This window comes from Heterodontus francisci, chromosome 10, assembly GCF_036365525.1.
Source record: "Heterodontus francisci isolate sHetFra1 chromosome 10, sHetFra1.hap1, whole genome shotgun sequence".
Taxonomy (NCBI): Eukaryota; Metazoa; Chordata; class Chondrichthyes; order Heterodontiformes; family Heterodontidae; genus Heterodontus; species Heterodontus francisci.
In genome coordinates this window covers 102,613,437-102,629,075 of record NC_090380.1, presented here as the reverse complement: position 1 = coordinate 102,629,075, position 15,639 = coordinate 102,613,437, and the positions used below count along the sequence as shown (strand labels likewise).

At 43.5% G+C, this 15,639-nt stretch overlaps 2 protein-coding genes across 6 annotated transcripts in view; one reads left to right on the top strand and one right to left on the bottom strand.

The window, feature by feature from the left end:
• Positions 1-15,639, bottom strand: part of vps26c (VPS26 endosomal protein sorting factor C) — a 191,169-nt gene that overhangs the window by 43,929 nt on the left and 131,601 nt on the right. The gene's annotated exons all lie outside the window — the stretch shown is intronic.
• The window catches only part of ttc3 (tetratricopeptide repeat domain 3), a 170,163-nt gene that overhangs the window by 52,513 nt on the left and 102,011 nt on the right, over positions 1-15,639 (top strand). For all 5 annotated transcript variants that reach the window (XR_010975885.1, XR_010975886.1, XM_068041194.1 and 2 more), the window contains exons 14-15: positions 12,755-12,866; positions 13,715-13,870. Coding sequence is in view for 3 of the 5 variants with exons in the window: in XM_068041194.1 (XP_067897295.1) it covers positions 12,755-12,866; positions 13,715-13,870 (268 nt within the window). In the remaining 2 variants the exon portion in view is untranslated. The remainder of the gene's footprint in view (positions 1-12,754; positions 12,867-13,714; positions 13,871-15,639) is intronic.

Genomic DNA, 15,639 nt, shown 5'->3' with positions numbered 1-15,639 from the left:
GGTATTCTCTAAGCCTCCAAATAGTGAGGGAGAGATAGTGGAGAAAATCTACAAGGAAATAATGTGCAAAAACTATAGAGTGATGTTAGGGGACTTCATCCCACTCGATATTTGGGTAATTAATGTAAAAGTAAAGGGTTAAGGAGAGGGAAAAATTGCTGAAATGAGTTCAGGAGAATTTCCTTGACCAGTGTCTTCTCCATCCAACTGAGAAAGGGGCATGCTGGATCTGGTGCCGGGAAATGAGGTGGGTCAAGTGGACCAAGTGTCTGTGGGGGAACACTGGGTAAGAGTGATTATATCATGTAGGGTTTATATTAGTAATAAAGAGTGAAGAACAATCTGAAGTAATACTTCTAAATTGGATGAGGGCTAACTTCAGTACTATCCAACACTCTTACTCCTTTATGCACCTTAATGCCTCTTTTCAACTTCTATAATCTGGTGCCCACCCCTCTGCCAACCACACTAGTGAACCTTCCTGCAAGGACATTTCCCGGCGGAGCAGCAGGAGAAGGTAGCGACTCTTCGGTGGGTAAGTGAAGGCAACAGGAGCTGTGTTTTAAAAGTTGTACTTACTTTTTTCTTGTGTTCAAGTTACTTTTGGCGCGGGAGGAACCGGAAGCTGGACGGCAGCAAGGACTCCTGGGTAGGTATTTTCTTTAAAGGTGCGGAGCAGAGTTAACCTGAGACACTACACATGTAGTATCTCCCACCCATCCTCCTCCTCTAACCTAATAATAAGACCCTTTTTACCCTCCTCCTCTAGCCAAAAAGGACTGAACAGGTAAGCTATTTCACTGTTTTTGTTAATATCTATATTTGTACTTAATTAAGGGGTAATTGAGTAAAAGAAATGGCAGCCAGGGGAGTGCAGTGCTCCTCCTGCAGTATGTTCGAGGTGAGGGGAACCTCCGGTGACCCTGCCGACTTCACCTGCTGGAAGTGCATCCGTCTCCAGCTCCTATCAGACCGTGTTAGGGAACTGGAGCTGGAGCTGGATGAACTGAGGATCATTCGGGAAGCTGAGGGGGTGATAGATAGAAGCTACAGGGATGTCGTTACTCCACAAAACAAAGGCAGCTGGGTAACAGTTAGAGGTGGGAAGAGGTCAGTGCAGGGATCTCCTGTGGTCGTTCCCCTCAGCAACAAGTATACAGTTTTAGATACTGTTGGGGGGGACGGCCTATCGGGGGCAGGCTGCAGTGAACGGGCCTCTGGCACGGGGTCCTGCACTGTGGCTCAGAAGGGAAGGAGGGAGAATGGGAGAGCACTAGTCATCGGGGACTCGATGGTGAGGAGTACCGACAGGCGGTTCTGTGGGCGCAAGCGAGACGCACGGATGGTTTGTTGCCTACCTGGTGCCAGGGTCCGTGATGTTTGTGATCGCGTCTTCAGGATCCTTAAAGGGGAGGGGGAGCAGCCAGAGGTCGTGGTGCACATTGGCACCAACGACGTAGGAAGGAAGGGTGGCACAGATGTTAGAAGTGAGTTTAGGGAGTTAGGCTGGAAGCTGAAAGCTCGGACGGACAGAGTTGTTATCTCTGGTTTGTTGCCGGCGCCACGTGATAGTGAGGCTAGGAATAGGGAGAGAGCACAGCTGAACACGTGGCTGCAGGAATGGTGTAGGAGAGAGGGCTTCCAGTTCTTGGATAATTGGACTGCATTCTGGGGAAGATGGGACCTGTTCAAACAGGACGGGCTGCATCTGAACCAGAGGGGCACCAATATCCTGGGAGGGAGGTTTGCTAGTACTGTTCGGGAGGGTTTAAACTAGTTTGGGAGGGGGATGGGAACCGGACTTGTAGTCCAGGGACCAGTGGGTCCACTCAGAATGACAAAGAGTGTAGTGAGGTATTGGGGAAGGTAGCACTGTCGCAGAGGACAGATGGGCACGGAGAAGGGTTAAAGTGCGTATACTTCAACGCAAGAAGCATCAGGAATAAGGTGAGTGAATTGAAGGCGTGGATGGGCACTTGGGACTACGATGTTGTGGCCATCACTGAAACGTGGATAGGTGAGGGGGAGGAATGGTTCTTGGAGGTACCTGGTTATAGATGTTTTCATAAGATTAGGAATGGTGGTAAAAGAGGTGGGGGGGTGGCATTGTTAGTTAGAAATAGTGTAACAACTGCTGAAAGAATTTTCGAGGAGGATCTGCCGACTGAGGCACTGTGGGTTGAGGTCAGGAACAGGAAAGGAGCAGTCACCTTGATGGGAGTTTTCTATCGGCCCCCCAATAGCAGCAGGGAGGTGGAAGAGCAGATTGGGAAACAGATTTTGGAAAGGAGCAGAAGTCACAGGGTAGTAATTATGGGGGATTTCAACTTCCCAAATATTGATTGGCAACTCTTTAGATCGAATAGTTTGGATGGGGTAGTGTTTGTGCAGTATGTCCAGGAAGCTTTTCTGACTCAGTATGTAGACTGCCCGACCAGAGGGGAGGCAATATTGGATTTGGTACTAGGTAATGAACCAGGGCAAGTGATAGAGCTGTTGGTGGGCGAGCACTTTGGAGATAGTGATCACAATTCTGTAGCATTCACTGTGGTAATGGAGAGGGATAGGTATGTGCAACAGGGCAAGGTTTACAATTGGGGGAAGGGTAGATATGATGCTGTCAGGCAGGAACTGAGGAGCATAAGTTGGGAGCATATGCTGGCAGGGAAGGGCACGGTCGAAATGTGGAACTTTTTCAAGGAGCAGATAGTAGGGACCATTGATAAGCATGTCCCTGTCAGACAGGGAAGGGATGGTCATGTGAGGGAACCGTGGTTGACAAGAGAGGTTGAGAGTCTTGTTAGGAAGAAGAAGGATGCGTATATAAGGTTGAGGAAAAGGGGCACAGGCATAGCTCTGGAGGGATACAAGATGGCCAGGAAGGATCTGAAGAAAGGGATTAGGAGAGCTAAGAGAGGGCATGAAAAATGCTTGGCGGGTAGGATAAAAGAAAACCCCAAGGCCTTTTACTCGTATGTCAGAAATATGAGGATGACTAGGGGGACCGTAGGTCCGGTCAAGGACAATAGCGGGAGACTGTGTGTTGAGCCGGAAGAGATAAGTGAGGTTTTGAATGAGTACTTCTCTTCGGTATTTACGAATGAGAAGGGGTGTATTACTGAAGAGGACGGTGTGAAACAGACTGGTAAGCTCGAGGAAGTGCTCGTTAGGAGGGAAGATGTGTTGGGGTTTTTGAATAACTTGAAGATAGACAAGTCTCCCGGGCCTGACGGGGTATATCCAAGGATGTTATGGGAAGCAAGGGATGAAATTGCAGAGCCGCTGGCAATGATCTTTTCATCTTCTCTGTTGACGGGGGTGGTACCAGGTGATTGGAGGGTGGCAAATGTTGTGCCCCTGTTCAAGAAAGGGAATAGGAACAACCCTGGGAATTACAGGCCAGTTAGTCTTACTTCGGTGGTAGGCAAGTTGATGGAAAAGGTGCTGAGGGATAGGATTTCTGAGCATCTGGAAAGACACTGCTTGATTCGGGACAGTCAGCACGGTTTTGTGAGGGGTAGGTCTTGCCTCACAAGCCTGATTGAATTCTTTGAGCAGGTGACCAAGCAAGTGGATGAGGGTAAACCAGTGGATGTGGTGTACATGGATTTTAGTAAGGCATTTGATAAGGTCCCCCATGGTAGACTTATGGAGAAAGTCAGGAGGCATGGGATAGTGGGGAATGTGGCCAGTTGGATTAAGAATTGGCTAACTGATAGAAGGCAGAGAGTGGTCTTAGATGGTAAATACTCAGCCTGGAGCCCAGTTACCAGTGGCGTGCCACAGGGATCAGTTCTGGGTCCTCTCCTGTTTGTGATTTTTATTAACGACTTGGATGAGGAAGTCGAAGGGTGGGTCAGTAAATTTGCAGATGATACAAAGGTTGGTGGAGTTGTGGATACCGAGGAGGGCTATTGTCGTCTGCAAAGGGACTTGGATAGGTTGCAGTGCTGGGCTGAAAAGTGGCAGATGGAGTTTAACCCTGAAAAGTGTGAGGTCGTCCATTTTGGAAGGACAAACACGAATGCAAAATACTGGGTTAACGGTAGGGTTCTTGGGCATGTGGAGGAGCAGAGAGACCTTGGGGTCTATGTGCATAGATCGTTGAAAGTTGCAACTCAAGTGGATAGGGCTGTGAAGAAGGCATATGGGGTGTTAGCGTTCATTAGCAGAGGGATTGAATTTAAGAGCCGTGAGGTGATGATGCAGCTGTACAGGACCTTGGTAAGGCCTCATTTGGAGTACTGTGTGCAGTTCTGGTCGCCTCATTTTAGGAAGGATGTGGAAGCCTTGGAGAGGGTGCAGAGGAGATTTACCAGGATGTTGCCTGGAATGGAGAATAAGTCTTACGAGGAAAGGCTGAACATTCTAGGCCTCTTCTCATTAGAACGGAGAAGGATGAGGGGTGACATGATAGAGGTTTATAAGATGATCAGGGGAATAGATAGGGTAGACAGTCAGAAACTTTTTCCCCGGGTGGAGCAAAGCGTTACAAGGGGTCATAAATTTAAGGTGAAGGGTGGGAGATATAAGGGGGATGTCAGGGGAAGGTTCTTTACCCAGAGAGTGGTCGGGGCATGGAATGCCTTGCCTGGGGAAGTTGTTGAGTCAGAAACTTTAGGGACATTCAAACGGCTTTTAGATAGGTATATGGATAAAGGAGAATGATGGGGTATAGATTAAATTGTCCTTGACAGAGGACAAAGGATCGGCACAACATCGTGGGCCGAAGGGCCTGTTCTGTGCTGTATTTTTCTATGTTCTATGTTCTATGAGAGGAGGTAAAATGGCAATAAAGTTTGGCAGGTAAAATTGTTTTGGAGCAATGGGTGAGTTATGGAAGTTATTTCAGGTACAGGCTAGGTACATTCCAACAAGGGCAAAAGGAGGGTGTATGATGCATGTCAGGTGAATTCTTCAAGCGAGAACCAGGCCAAATACAATAAGTTGAGAGGAGAAGTGAAGAGGAACATAAGACTGACAAAGTGAGAATATGAGAATAGAATGGCAGTTAACATAAAAGGGAATCCAAAAATTATCTACCAATGTTTTAAGTAGTGTTAGGGCCGTGTTGTGGGTGGTTCCCACTGTTCAACTCCCACTTGACCACAGCAAACGTTTTTTGTTATTGGGGTTTAACCCCTTTTTGTTTTATTTATCAGATAAATAGACCAGGGACAGGTTTTTATGTATGTTTAAAACAGAAGATCACTTATTTATTCAGCAGTAGGCTTTATACCGCATTTAGAACGCATGCTCGCACATGTGCATACACACACACACAAAACGAGACCAGGAGGAAAAGGAGTAAGTGGTTTTCAGGTGAGGTACAATTTCGGGATTCACAGTAAACTTGTTGAATTCTCTGAGGTCAAGTTCTCCCGTTGGTTGCAGGCCTGAGGTGTTGGTAGATTTCTCTCTTGGTTGTAAGTCTGGTTTAAAGGCAGAGGATCACTTCCAATTTCACTGCTGCATGAGTTAAAAATTTGGAATTTTCAGCAGGGCGTCTCCCTTTTGGCTTGCTGGATTTTCTCCCAGCCCTTAGCTGAACAAGCTGTTCTGTGATGCTTTCTGGGAGTCTCTCCCTCTTTCCCTCCCTTTCTCCCTCTCTCTCTGGCTACCTTTTAAAGGTAAGTGTTTGTCACATCTCGCCTCCGCTGTGGGGCGGGGATTTTCATCCCTGTCTTGACTGACAATGGCCCAGAATGTGGTTACTTCACATCTTCTTTATTTCAGAAGAGCCCATTCAATTCAATTCAGGAATGAGTAGGATGCATTTAGGATGGGTGCAGCTGACGCCTCTTAGCTTTCAAGGTATCTTGTTCATACCAGCCAGTGGACAGTTTGAAGCACATTGTTCACTTTTTTAAAAGAGAGGTCCATTTTTATAACTCTGAGTGAGTTCTTGTGGTTTTAATCACTGCACTTCTCGTAAGCATGACACCTCCCCCAAAAGGAAAAAAAAGGAAATTCCTCTTTCATTTAATTTTTTTAAAAACGAAAGATGATAAAGGGTCACACGAATGCACACTAATTTCATTCACTCCTCAATCTTACAACTGCTACAACTGGCATTGCCTGTAGCAGCCATTTCTTCAAGTTTGGAATTTTTTCATCCTTCCTTTGGATGAGGTACCATAAAATAAATTGCATTTCTTTTGGTTGTGTTGTCAAATGGGGCTGTAGTTTCTCTCGCATCAGTTTGCAGTACTTTTAGAATGTTAACCTCAATAAGCTTGTGGTTGTTGGTGAGTCTTGTAGTATGCAAATTTCTGTTACTGCATTGTTCTGGATGGGTGACAAATTTCCCTGTCTGTAAAAGCTTCAACTCCTTAACTATTGCTTCTACAACACATGTCTTCAACAATTAAGGTTCTGGCACATTGATAATTCTTATCTCTAGGGTGATAGTGGGTGATAAATTGTTCTTTAGTCCCTGTGTGGTGTCTGGGATTTCCTTCTGCCTCTTGTTCTTGCTGAGTTCTGAATCTAAATTGTTGGGTTTGATTAGCTTTGGATTTGGAACCTGATCATTTGATTCTTCAGTGGGTATATCCACGCTGACCTCACTTCTAGTTTTCTTGTGATTTTCATAAGTGTTGCTTACTTTAGGGTATTTTACCTTCTCTCTTTTTACTTCAGGGATGGGTTTTTCCCTATTCTGCCCCATGTCCTCTAGGACATAACTGCTCGCAGGTGGCTGTCCAGCTTTCACTGCACTCCCCTGTGGCGCTTCAGCTAGCTGAGGCATCTCTCTCACTTTTGGCTCACCTGTTTGGCAACATTGCTTGTCCCTATTTTAAATTTTTAAAGACGGTTTCAGCTAAAGATATAGCTGGTGCTTTTCCTTCAAACTTTGCTGCTTTTATCTTAGCTACTTTCAATTTTCATGGCTCTATCTTAACTCCTTTAAATTCTTCTGACACTATCTTGGCCTTTTTAAATTCTACTGGCTTTCCTTTAGCCTCTTTATTCTTTACTAGCCTTATCACCCCCTGTGGGATTTTTGGAACTTCCTCAGTCCTCTGCAGTTGTGCAGAGTTTTGTTTGTTTTCCTCAGTTTCTCCAATCTCCGTGGACTGTTCTGGGTACAATACTGTACTTCTTGCCAAGTCATTGCCCAGCAATAGGTCGACCCCCTTCCCTGCATGGTAAGCTTGGAATGATCCCAATCGTCACTACCCCGATGACCAACTTACTCTGTAGGTAATCTTTAATTAAGGGAACCTTCAAGCATTTGCCAGTAAACCCTTTTACCAATACCATGGTATTTGTTTTGTTTTTGGGTGGCATTTCTGTAAATTTGACTGTAAATTTAAAGTTGTGTTTGAAAACAACTGGTATCCCTGAGGATGGTTATCTCTTTGCCTGGTGCCTGGGATGCAAACTGAGTCATTTTTCCTTTTTGTAATAAGTTCTGGTATGTGTTCTGTTCTTGGGTTATATGAGAACTACTACTTTCATAGCCATAGATGCAGTGTCTCCTGTTGGTTTTTTGGAATACCAGCAATTTGCCTGGACATGCCCAGATTTCCCACACTGGAAACACATTGGGCAGACCCCTACTGGTTTATCACCTGGGTTCCTTTTAATAGTTGGAGACTGATTTGATGAATTTCTGTCTATATGCTTCAGATCCTAACTCATATATGCATTTAGAATTGCAGTTTTACTTTGTTCATAGTCAGAGGAACAATCGTATAACAGGGAAAAAGCTTCACGAGTCCTACCCTTTGTTACGACCACTCAGGACAAAGTCCCCAATCAATATATGTAATTCTGATAGCGGTGGGAACAACGCACGGTCAATTCAGTCCCGTCACTCCACAGGTCGCATCATATTTCTTTAGGCTTTCCAAATCGAAGGAAAAAAGCAGTCGAATTGAACAATATAGTAACCCCCGAATAAAGCGAACCAAGCCAGGTATCTTTTAGATATCAACAAATTAACTATTTATTTAAAAACACTAAAATCTTAAGCACTACTAAGATAAACCATTATCTAAAGACCATATAACTTATTTAAAAACTCTTAACTCCCGCATTAGCATACATATACTTGGTTTTAAATTAGTTGACTGAAAAAATAAAGTCTTTACAAATTATGTTCCTGCCGAATGGTCTTCCAATACAACGCAAAGTTCACTTGCAGTCTTCCAAGACGTGATGAAAACAGAAGGCCCTTCAGAGATGGGGGGTCAACTGTTCGATTGTTGCAGTATTAAATACTTCTTTCTATCCCAGCGATTAAACACAGCAGATATCATTAACTGGTTGTGAAAGAAAAAAGCTTTTTTCTTTTTTATGGAATTGATTCAGCTTGAAGCTTTATAGAATTTTGAGAGAGAAATAACACAGTTTTTCTTCCTTTAGTATAAATTGTCTCGGCTCTCAACTGACTGTTGCTCAGCAAATATTAAAAGTCAAAACTGCAACATTGAATCTCATGTCCTCTCTCCCTCTGGCTATTGCTTGGCAACCAGAATGCACTCTGGAGAGCTCTTAAAGTTGCACTGTTCTTTTTACAGTCCTAAAGGCACACCTCAATATTTCCGAGGGGGAAAAAAGAAACACAGGACCGTGATACCATGACTGCACCTTATAAGGGGAGAGCCCAAATTCTTTCGGCCATTTTTAGCTTGGTACCTATTTTCTCAAATGAGAGAAAATATGACTCAACCTCATTAAATTTTGGCACTAGTCTTGAATGTCAGTACATCAAAGCTTTGCTCTCCATTGAGGATAAGGTTGGAGTGGCTGGTGGCATTTTCATTTTGGGTTTGCAGCCTTGCTGATTCGAACTGCTTCACCTCTTCTGCTGAAACTCCCTTTTTCCTTTTGAAAAGCTTCCTTTTCCTTCTGAAACTGTATTTCCTTTCTTTTCAACTATAACTGTATTTTCCTTTTCCATCTGCAACTGTATTTTCCATTTCCATCTGCAACTGTATTCTAGATAGAACTACCTTTTCAGACTCTGATTACATGCTTTCTTCTGGTTCAGGGGCAAGTTTAAAATAGTTAGCTAGACTCTTCACCCGTTAAGGTTTCTTTGCTTTTTAGTTTAGTTTAGAGATACAGCACTGAAACAGGCCCTTCGGCCCACCGAGTCTGTGCCGACCATCAACCACCCATTTATACTAATCCTACACTAATTCCATATTCCTACCACATTCCCACCTGTCCCTATATTTTCCTACCACACCACCTACCTATACTAGGGGCAATTTATAATGGCCAATTTACCTATCAACCTGCAAGTCTTTGGCATGTGGGAGGAAACCGGAGCACCCAGAGAAAACCCACGCAGACACAGGGAGAACTTGCAAACTCCACACAGGCAGTACCCAGAATTGAACCCGGGTCGCTGGAGCTGTGAGGCTGCAGTGCTAACCACTGCGCCACTGTGTTTGAAAGTGATTCCCATCTCTGTAGCTAAGCTTTTCAAATCTTCAATACTTAATTTATTTACCTTATCAGGGAATATCCCTCCCTGTCTCCAAATCCCTTAGCATTAAATGTGGCCATCTCTTTTGTTTCTAGCACCATAGAGAAAAACAGAAGAATACAAGAAAATCTGTTTGTTTACTTTTCCACAATTTTAGAAGTCAGTTTTCCTCCTGGTCTCCATATCTCTCGTTTGTCTGGCGGTTCAGATCCTGGCTTCGAACCCCTAATTTATTAGTCATGTGGTAAGGAGCGTGGCTGGTTCCCACTTTTCAACTCCTGCCTGACCGCAGATAGTGTTTTTTTGTTAGGGTTTAAACTCCTTCAGTTATATGTCAAATAAATAGACAGGGACAGGTTTTCTTGTAGGTTGAAAACAGGAGATCAATTAATTATTGAGCAATATGTCTTATCCCGAAATGTTCGCAACCACATCCGCTCACACATTCACTCACGCACACAAGAGACAGAGAGAAAAAGGGGTAAGTGGTTTTCAGGTGAGTTAACGTTTTGGGGTTCACCGTAAAGCTGTTGAATTCTCTCGGAAGTCAAGTTCTCGGTTGCAGGCCTGAGGTGTTTGTAGTTTTCTCTCGGTTGAAGACAGAGGATCCCTTCCAATTTGACTGCGTATGCAAGGTAAAAATGTGGAATTTTCAGCAGGGCGCCTCCCTTATGGCTTGCTGGACTTTCTCCCTGCCCTTAGCTGGACAAGCTGTTTGGTGACAGTTCTCTCTTGGAGCCGCTCCCTCCCTCCCTCCCCTCTTTCCCCCCCCCCCCCCTCCCTCTCTCTCTTTTTCCCCCCCCCCCTCCCCTTTTTTAAGGTAAAAGTTTGTTGCATCACGCCTCTGCTGGGAGACAGGGATTTTCTTCCCTGTAGTAAAAGCAAAATATTGCAGATGCTGGAAATCTGAATTAAAAAAACGGAGTACTGGAAATACTCAGTGGGTCGGGCAGCATCTGTGGAGAGAGAAACAGTTAACGTTTCAGGTCTGTGACTATTCATCAGAACTGTCAAAGGATAGCAATGTAATGGACTTTGAGCAAGTGAAAATGGAGAGGGGGGAAGACGAACAAAAGGGGAGGTGTGTAAAAGGGCAGGAGAGATTAAATGACAAAGATGTCACCGAACAAAGGCAAAGGGAGCACTAGTAGTTGTATGAAAAGACAAAGCATTAGTCCAGAGAGAGTGTTAATAGCAGAATAATGAGCAGCTCTGTCCAAAATCAAAAACCTGAAAAACAGATTTATAACAGGCACATGGTTAAAAATAAAGGAATAAAATAAAGGCAGTCATTGTGAAAGGTCACAGACCTGAAACGTTAACTCTGCTTCTCTCTCCACAGATGCTGCCTGACCTGTTGAGTATTTCCAGCACTTTGTTTTTATTTCAGATTTCCAGCATCCACAGTATTTTGCTTTTATATGGGAAATTGGGCTTCATAAATAGAGGTATTGAGTACAAAATCAGCGAAGTTGTGCTGAACCTTTTATAAAACTCTAGCTAGACTACAACCAGCATATTGTGTCCAGTTCTGGTCGTCACACTTTAGGAAGGATGTGAGAGCCCTTGAGGAAGGTGCAGAGGAGATTTAGTTGAATGGTTACAGGGGTGATAGAATTCAGCTGCAAGGTTAGGTTAGGGTTGCTCTCCTTGGAGCAAAGGAGATTGAGGGGAGATTTGATAGAGATGTACAGTATTGACAGGTTTAAATAAGGTAGATAAAGAAAAGCTGTTCCAGTTAGCTGATTACAAGGACTAGGGGATGCAGATTTAAGGTTTTGGGCAGGCGATACAGGAGAAATGTGAGAACTTTTTTACGCAATGAGTGGTAATGGTCGCTGCCTACGAAGGTGGTGAAAATGAAAACTATGAATAATTTCAAATGAAAATTGAATGTGCACTTGAGGGAAATAAATCTGCAGTGTTGCAGGGATAGAGCAGAGGAATGGGACTGATTGTGTTGCTCCTCAGAGCTGGCATGGACTCGATAGGCTGAATGGCCTCCTTCAGTGCCGTAATATCTCTTGACTATTATTGAACTCAATGCACCATGTGGGAATTCTATTTGACTATTTTCTTTGTGTTTCTAATTCTATTAAAACCCATCTAGAATGACATAGCTCCATTTTTTTTATTCCACTGGACTGTGGATTCTTGAGACACGCAACTTATTTTTGTTTTGCGAAAGGCAGGTAATTTTTGCATGGCAATGTTTTCCTCGGAGCGTTTTGATCAAATTTAAATTTTGCATTCTTGCCATTTTTTGACCATTGCTGTTTTGTCAGATTAAATATTGCTGCAGCTTATTTAGCAGTGAAAAGTTGGTACAGCAGGACCCATGTGGAAATTTGTGATTTGCAGTATTTGATGTTTGAACTTTTTTATTCGTTCAATGGATGTGGGCATTGCTGGGCATTTATTGCCCATCCCTAATTGCCCTTGAGAAACTGGCTTGCTAGGCCATTTTGGAGGGCATTTAAGAGTCAACCACATTGCTGTGGGTCTGAAGTCACATGCAGGCCAGGTAAGGACGGAAGATTTCCTTCCCTAAAGGACAGTAGTGAACCATTTGGGTTTTTACAATGATCAATAATGGTTTCATGGTCACCATTGGACTAGCATTTTAATTCCAGATTTTTTTCATTAATTGAATTCAAATTTCACCATCTGCCGTGTTGGGATTCGAACCCATGTTGCCAAGTCTTTAGCCTGGGCCTCTGGATTACTAGTCATTTATGAACTCATTTATGTAGTGCCTTATCTTTTACAGTAAGAAATTTTGCCCTATGCATTTGCTATCTCCTTGTGAGGAAGTGGAAAGTGTGCACTTTTCTTGCGATAGAGGCTTAAAACACATTGAACCTTTATAGTGAATTTTCTTGTGCAGTATTGCTTACTCCTTCCCTGAGACAATTTGGAGCTTTTCGGAAAGGAGTCCCTGAATTACTCTTAATGGTATGTTGCGACTGCTCAGAGTAAAAATGGGTTCTAGCAAGCAGAATTGTTACGAGTACCTATTGGTGTCATCTATCTCTGTCATTTTAGTTAAGCTGAATATCATAATTGGTTAATTGTAGGACAGGACAAAATCTTATTCTGCACCTGCCTAGTTCCCTGCTGAGTGGAGGTTCAAAATATTTGGTTATGTGAATGAATTAAGCATTTTATTTTTAACTTGCAAGATATTTTTCTGATGAGTACTGTTTCCTATCCCATTACATGTTCATAGACACTGCCTCCTTTAAACACAAAAGGAGGTATGATTTTTCATAATTTTTTGCTTTTGTTTTCTAACTCAATTTTCTGCAGAGAGCATTCAAGGTTACCAACTCAGCCATTATGTGAAAGCCACAAGAATGAGTCCAAGAGAAGGCAGGAAAGAAATGGATTAAAGTCCCGTCTTCCACAATGCCCAGAAAAGGTGACTGAGCACATTGTATCTAATCATTGCATGGCTGAACATTCATATTTGTAACATTAGGATCAAGCCACAGGATCTAAATGAGATCCCTCATAAACTGATATGGCAGTAGTAATATTTATAATACCATCTAACTCGTCATTTTCAATGGATCTGCTGCATGTGTCTCCATTCATACTCCCACCGAGTGTCTGATGTTGCTGGTACTGGAATTCTATACTGTTCCCTCTTCTCTCTTTGAAAACAAGGCAGATTACACACCAGAAATGCTCTGCTTACATCAGAATATGTTGCCAACATATAATGCATGGTGCACTTCTCTATCATATTTCACAATGTTGTACCTGTACATGCTGATTGCAGGTTAAGCTTTAGATGAACTAAAGAATGATTGATAACTTTGAAGAATGGTGAATAACAACAAATTATAGAGCCTTTAACATAATAAAATATCCCAAGGGCTTTCACGGATGTTACAAAGCAAAATTAGACACTGACCATTTAAGGCGATATTAGGGCAGATGGCCAAAAGCTGATTCAAAGAGGTAGGTTTTAAGCAGCATCTTCAAGAAAGAAAGGGACAGAGGCAGAGAGGTTTAGGGAAGAAATTACAGAGCTTAGAGCCTCGGCAGTGGAAGGCATGGCCACCAGTGTTGGAACAGTTAAAATCAGGGATGCTCAAGAGGCCAGAATTAGATGAACGGAGATATCTCTGAGGATTGTGGGGCTAGAGGAAATTAGAGGTAGGGTGGGGTGGGGCCTTGGATGGATTTGAAAATGGGGATGAGAATTTTAAATTTTGAAGATGCACGTACAGGTACTAACCTCTGATTACTTTGCTTTATTAGACGCTGTCACCTATAAATGATTCAGACAATTTAATGATCAAATTGAAGTCTCTAATTCATGATGGATATATAGCCTTATTGGACAAGCGTGCCCACAATGCAGAACATGCCTTCTTGCAGGTGCTGAACCTAGTGGATCCTGAAAATAATGTTGAGGTATGTTTATGATTGTCTCGGATTTAATTATAGATGTTGTTTTCAGATGGTAAAGGAACTTGAGTATGAGGCTTGGCCTTTCAGCTAGATTTTTCAGAGTGGAAGAAATGGTATTAAATATGTGGAAAATTAGTGTGTCCTTAAAGAAGTTTTTAATTTCAAATGCAGTGGAAGCTTGATATTACAAATTTCATTGTAATGAGCTTTCCTTCCCAGCAGATCCCAACAAAAGCTATTTTGAAGCCAGTAGTAATCAGATCTTAATGAAGTTACACTAGTATGCATTCAAGTTATTTAATGGAGTGATATTGCCCTTGAACTGTTGCCAGTGCATTTACTGTTTACTCTTAGTTGCGTTCCTTCCTTGGCATTGTTCAGTCCTCAATGAACCCTCACTTAAACACCTTTAAAGGTGTTTTAGATGTTTGACTTTGGGGGAGCTTATCCTTGCCCGAAATTCCATTTTTTACAGACTGCGTTGGAGCCAATTTCTGGGGTGCTGCTGGGCTCCGTTGTATACTATGGGGATCCAAAGTATCAATTCCTGGGACTGGTTCCTGCACTTACTGAAACCAGTAATATTAATCCAATGGCACATTACAGATGCATGGTTTTTAAAAAATGCTATTTAGAGCTTGCAGAGAGACACTTTTGTCAGTTGCAAAGTGACTATACAGGTAACAAAAAAACACATGGCAGAAGTTTGAAATGGAGAAAATGTTGGAAATGTGCAAATTGCTGGTATCTGAAGGAGAAATTCTGAAGATCCCCAGTAGAATGCTTTTCTGTTCAGTTTCAGACTGTCCTGTATTTCCATATTTTCTGTTTTACTCCATACAACAACAGTAATGCATTTATATAGCGCCTTTAATATATAACACTGAAGAGTGCCTGCAGAGTCTCATCGACAGGTTTGCAGCTGGCTGCAATGAATTTGGCCTAACCATCAGCCTCAAGAAAACGAACATCATGGGGAAGGACGTCAGTAATGCTCCATCCATCAATATTGGCGACCACGCTCTGGAAGTGGTTCATGAGTTCACCTACCTAGGCTCAACTATCACCAGTAACCTGTCTCGAGATGCAGAAATCAACAAGCGCATGGGTAAGGCTTCCACTGCTATGTCCAGACTGGCCAAGAGAGTGTGGGAAAATGGCGCACTGACACGGAACACAAAAGTCCGAGTGTATCAGGCCTGTGTCCTCAGTACCTTGCTATATGGCAGCGAGGCCTGGACAACGTATGCCAGCCAAGAGCGACGTCTCAATTCATTCCATCTTCGCTGCCTCCGGAGAATACTTGGCATCAGGTGGCAGGACCGTATCTCCAACACAGAAGTCCTCGAGGCGGCCAACATCCCCAGCTTGTGTACACTACTGAGTCAGCGGCGCTTGAGATGGCTTGGCCATGTGAGCCGCATGGAAGATGGCAGGATCCCCAAAGACACATTGTACAGCGAGCTCGCCACTGGTATCAGACCCACCGGCCGTCCACGTCTCTGCTTTAAAGACGTCTGCAAACGCGACATGAAATCCTGTGACATTGATCACAAGTCGTGGGAGTCAGTTGCCAGCCTTCGCCAGAGCTGGCGGGCAGCCATAAAGACAGGGCTAAAATGTGGCGAGTTGAAGAGACTTAGTAGTTGGCAGGAAAAAAGACAGAGGCGCAAGGGGAGAGCCAACTGTGCAACAGCCCCGACAAACAAATTTCTCTGCAGCACCTGTGGAAGAGCCTGTCGCTCCAGAATTGGCCTTGATAGCCACTCCAG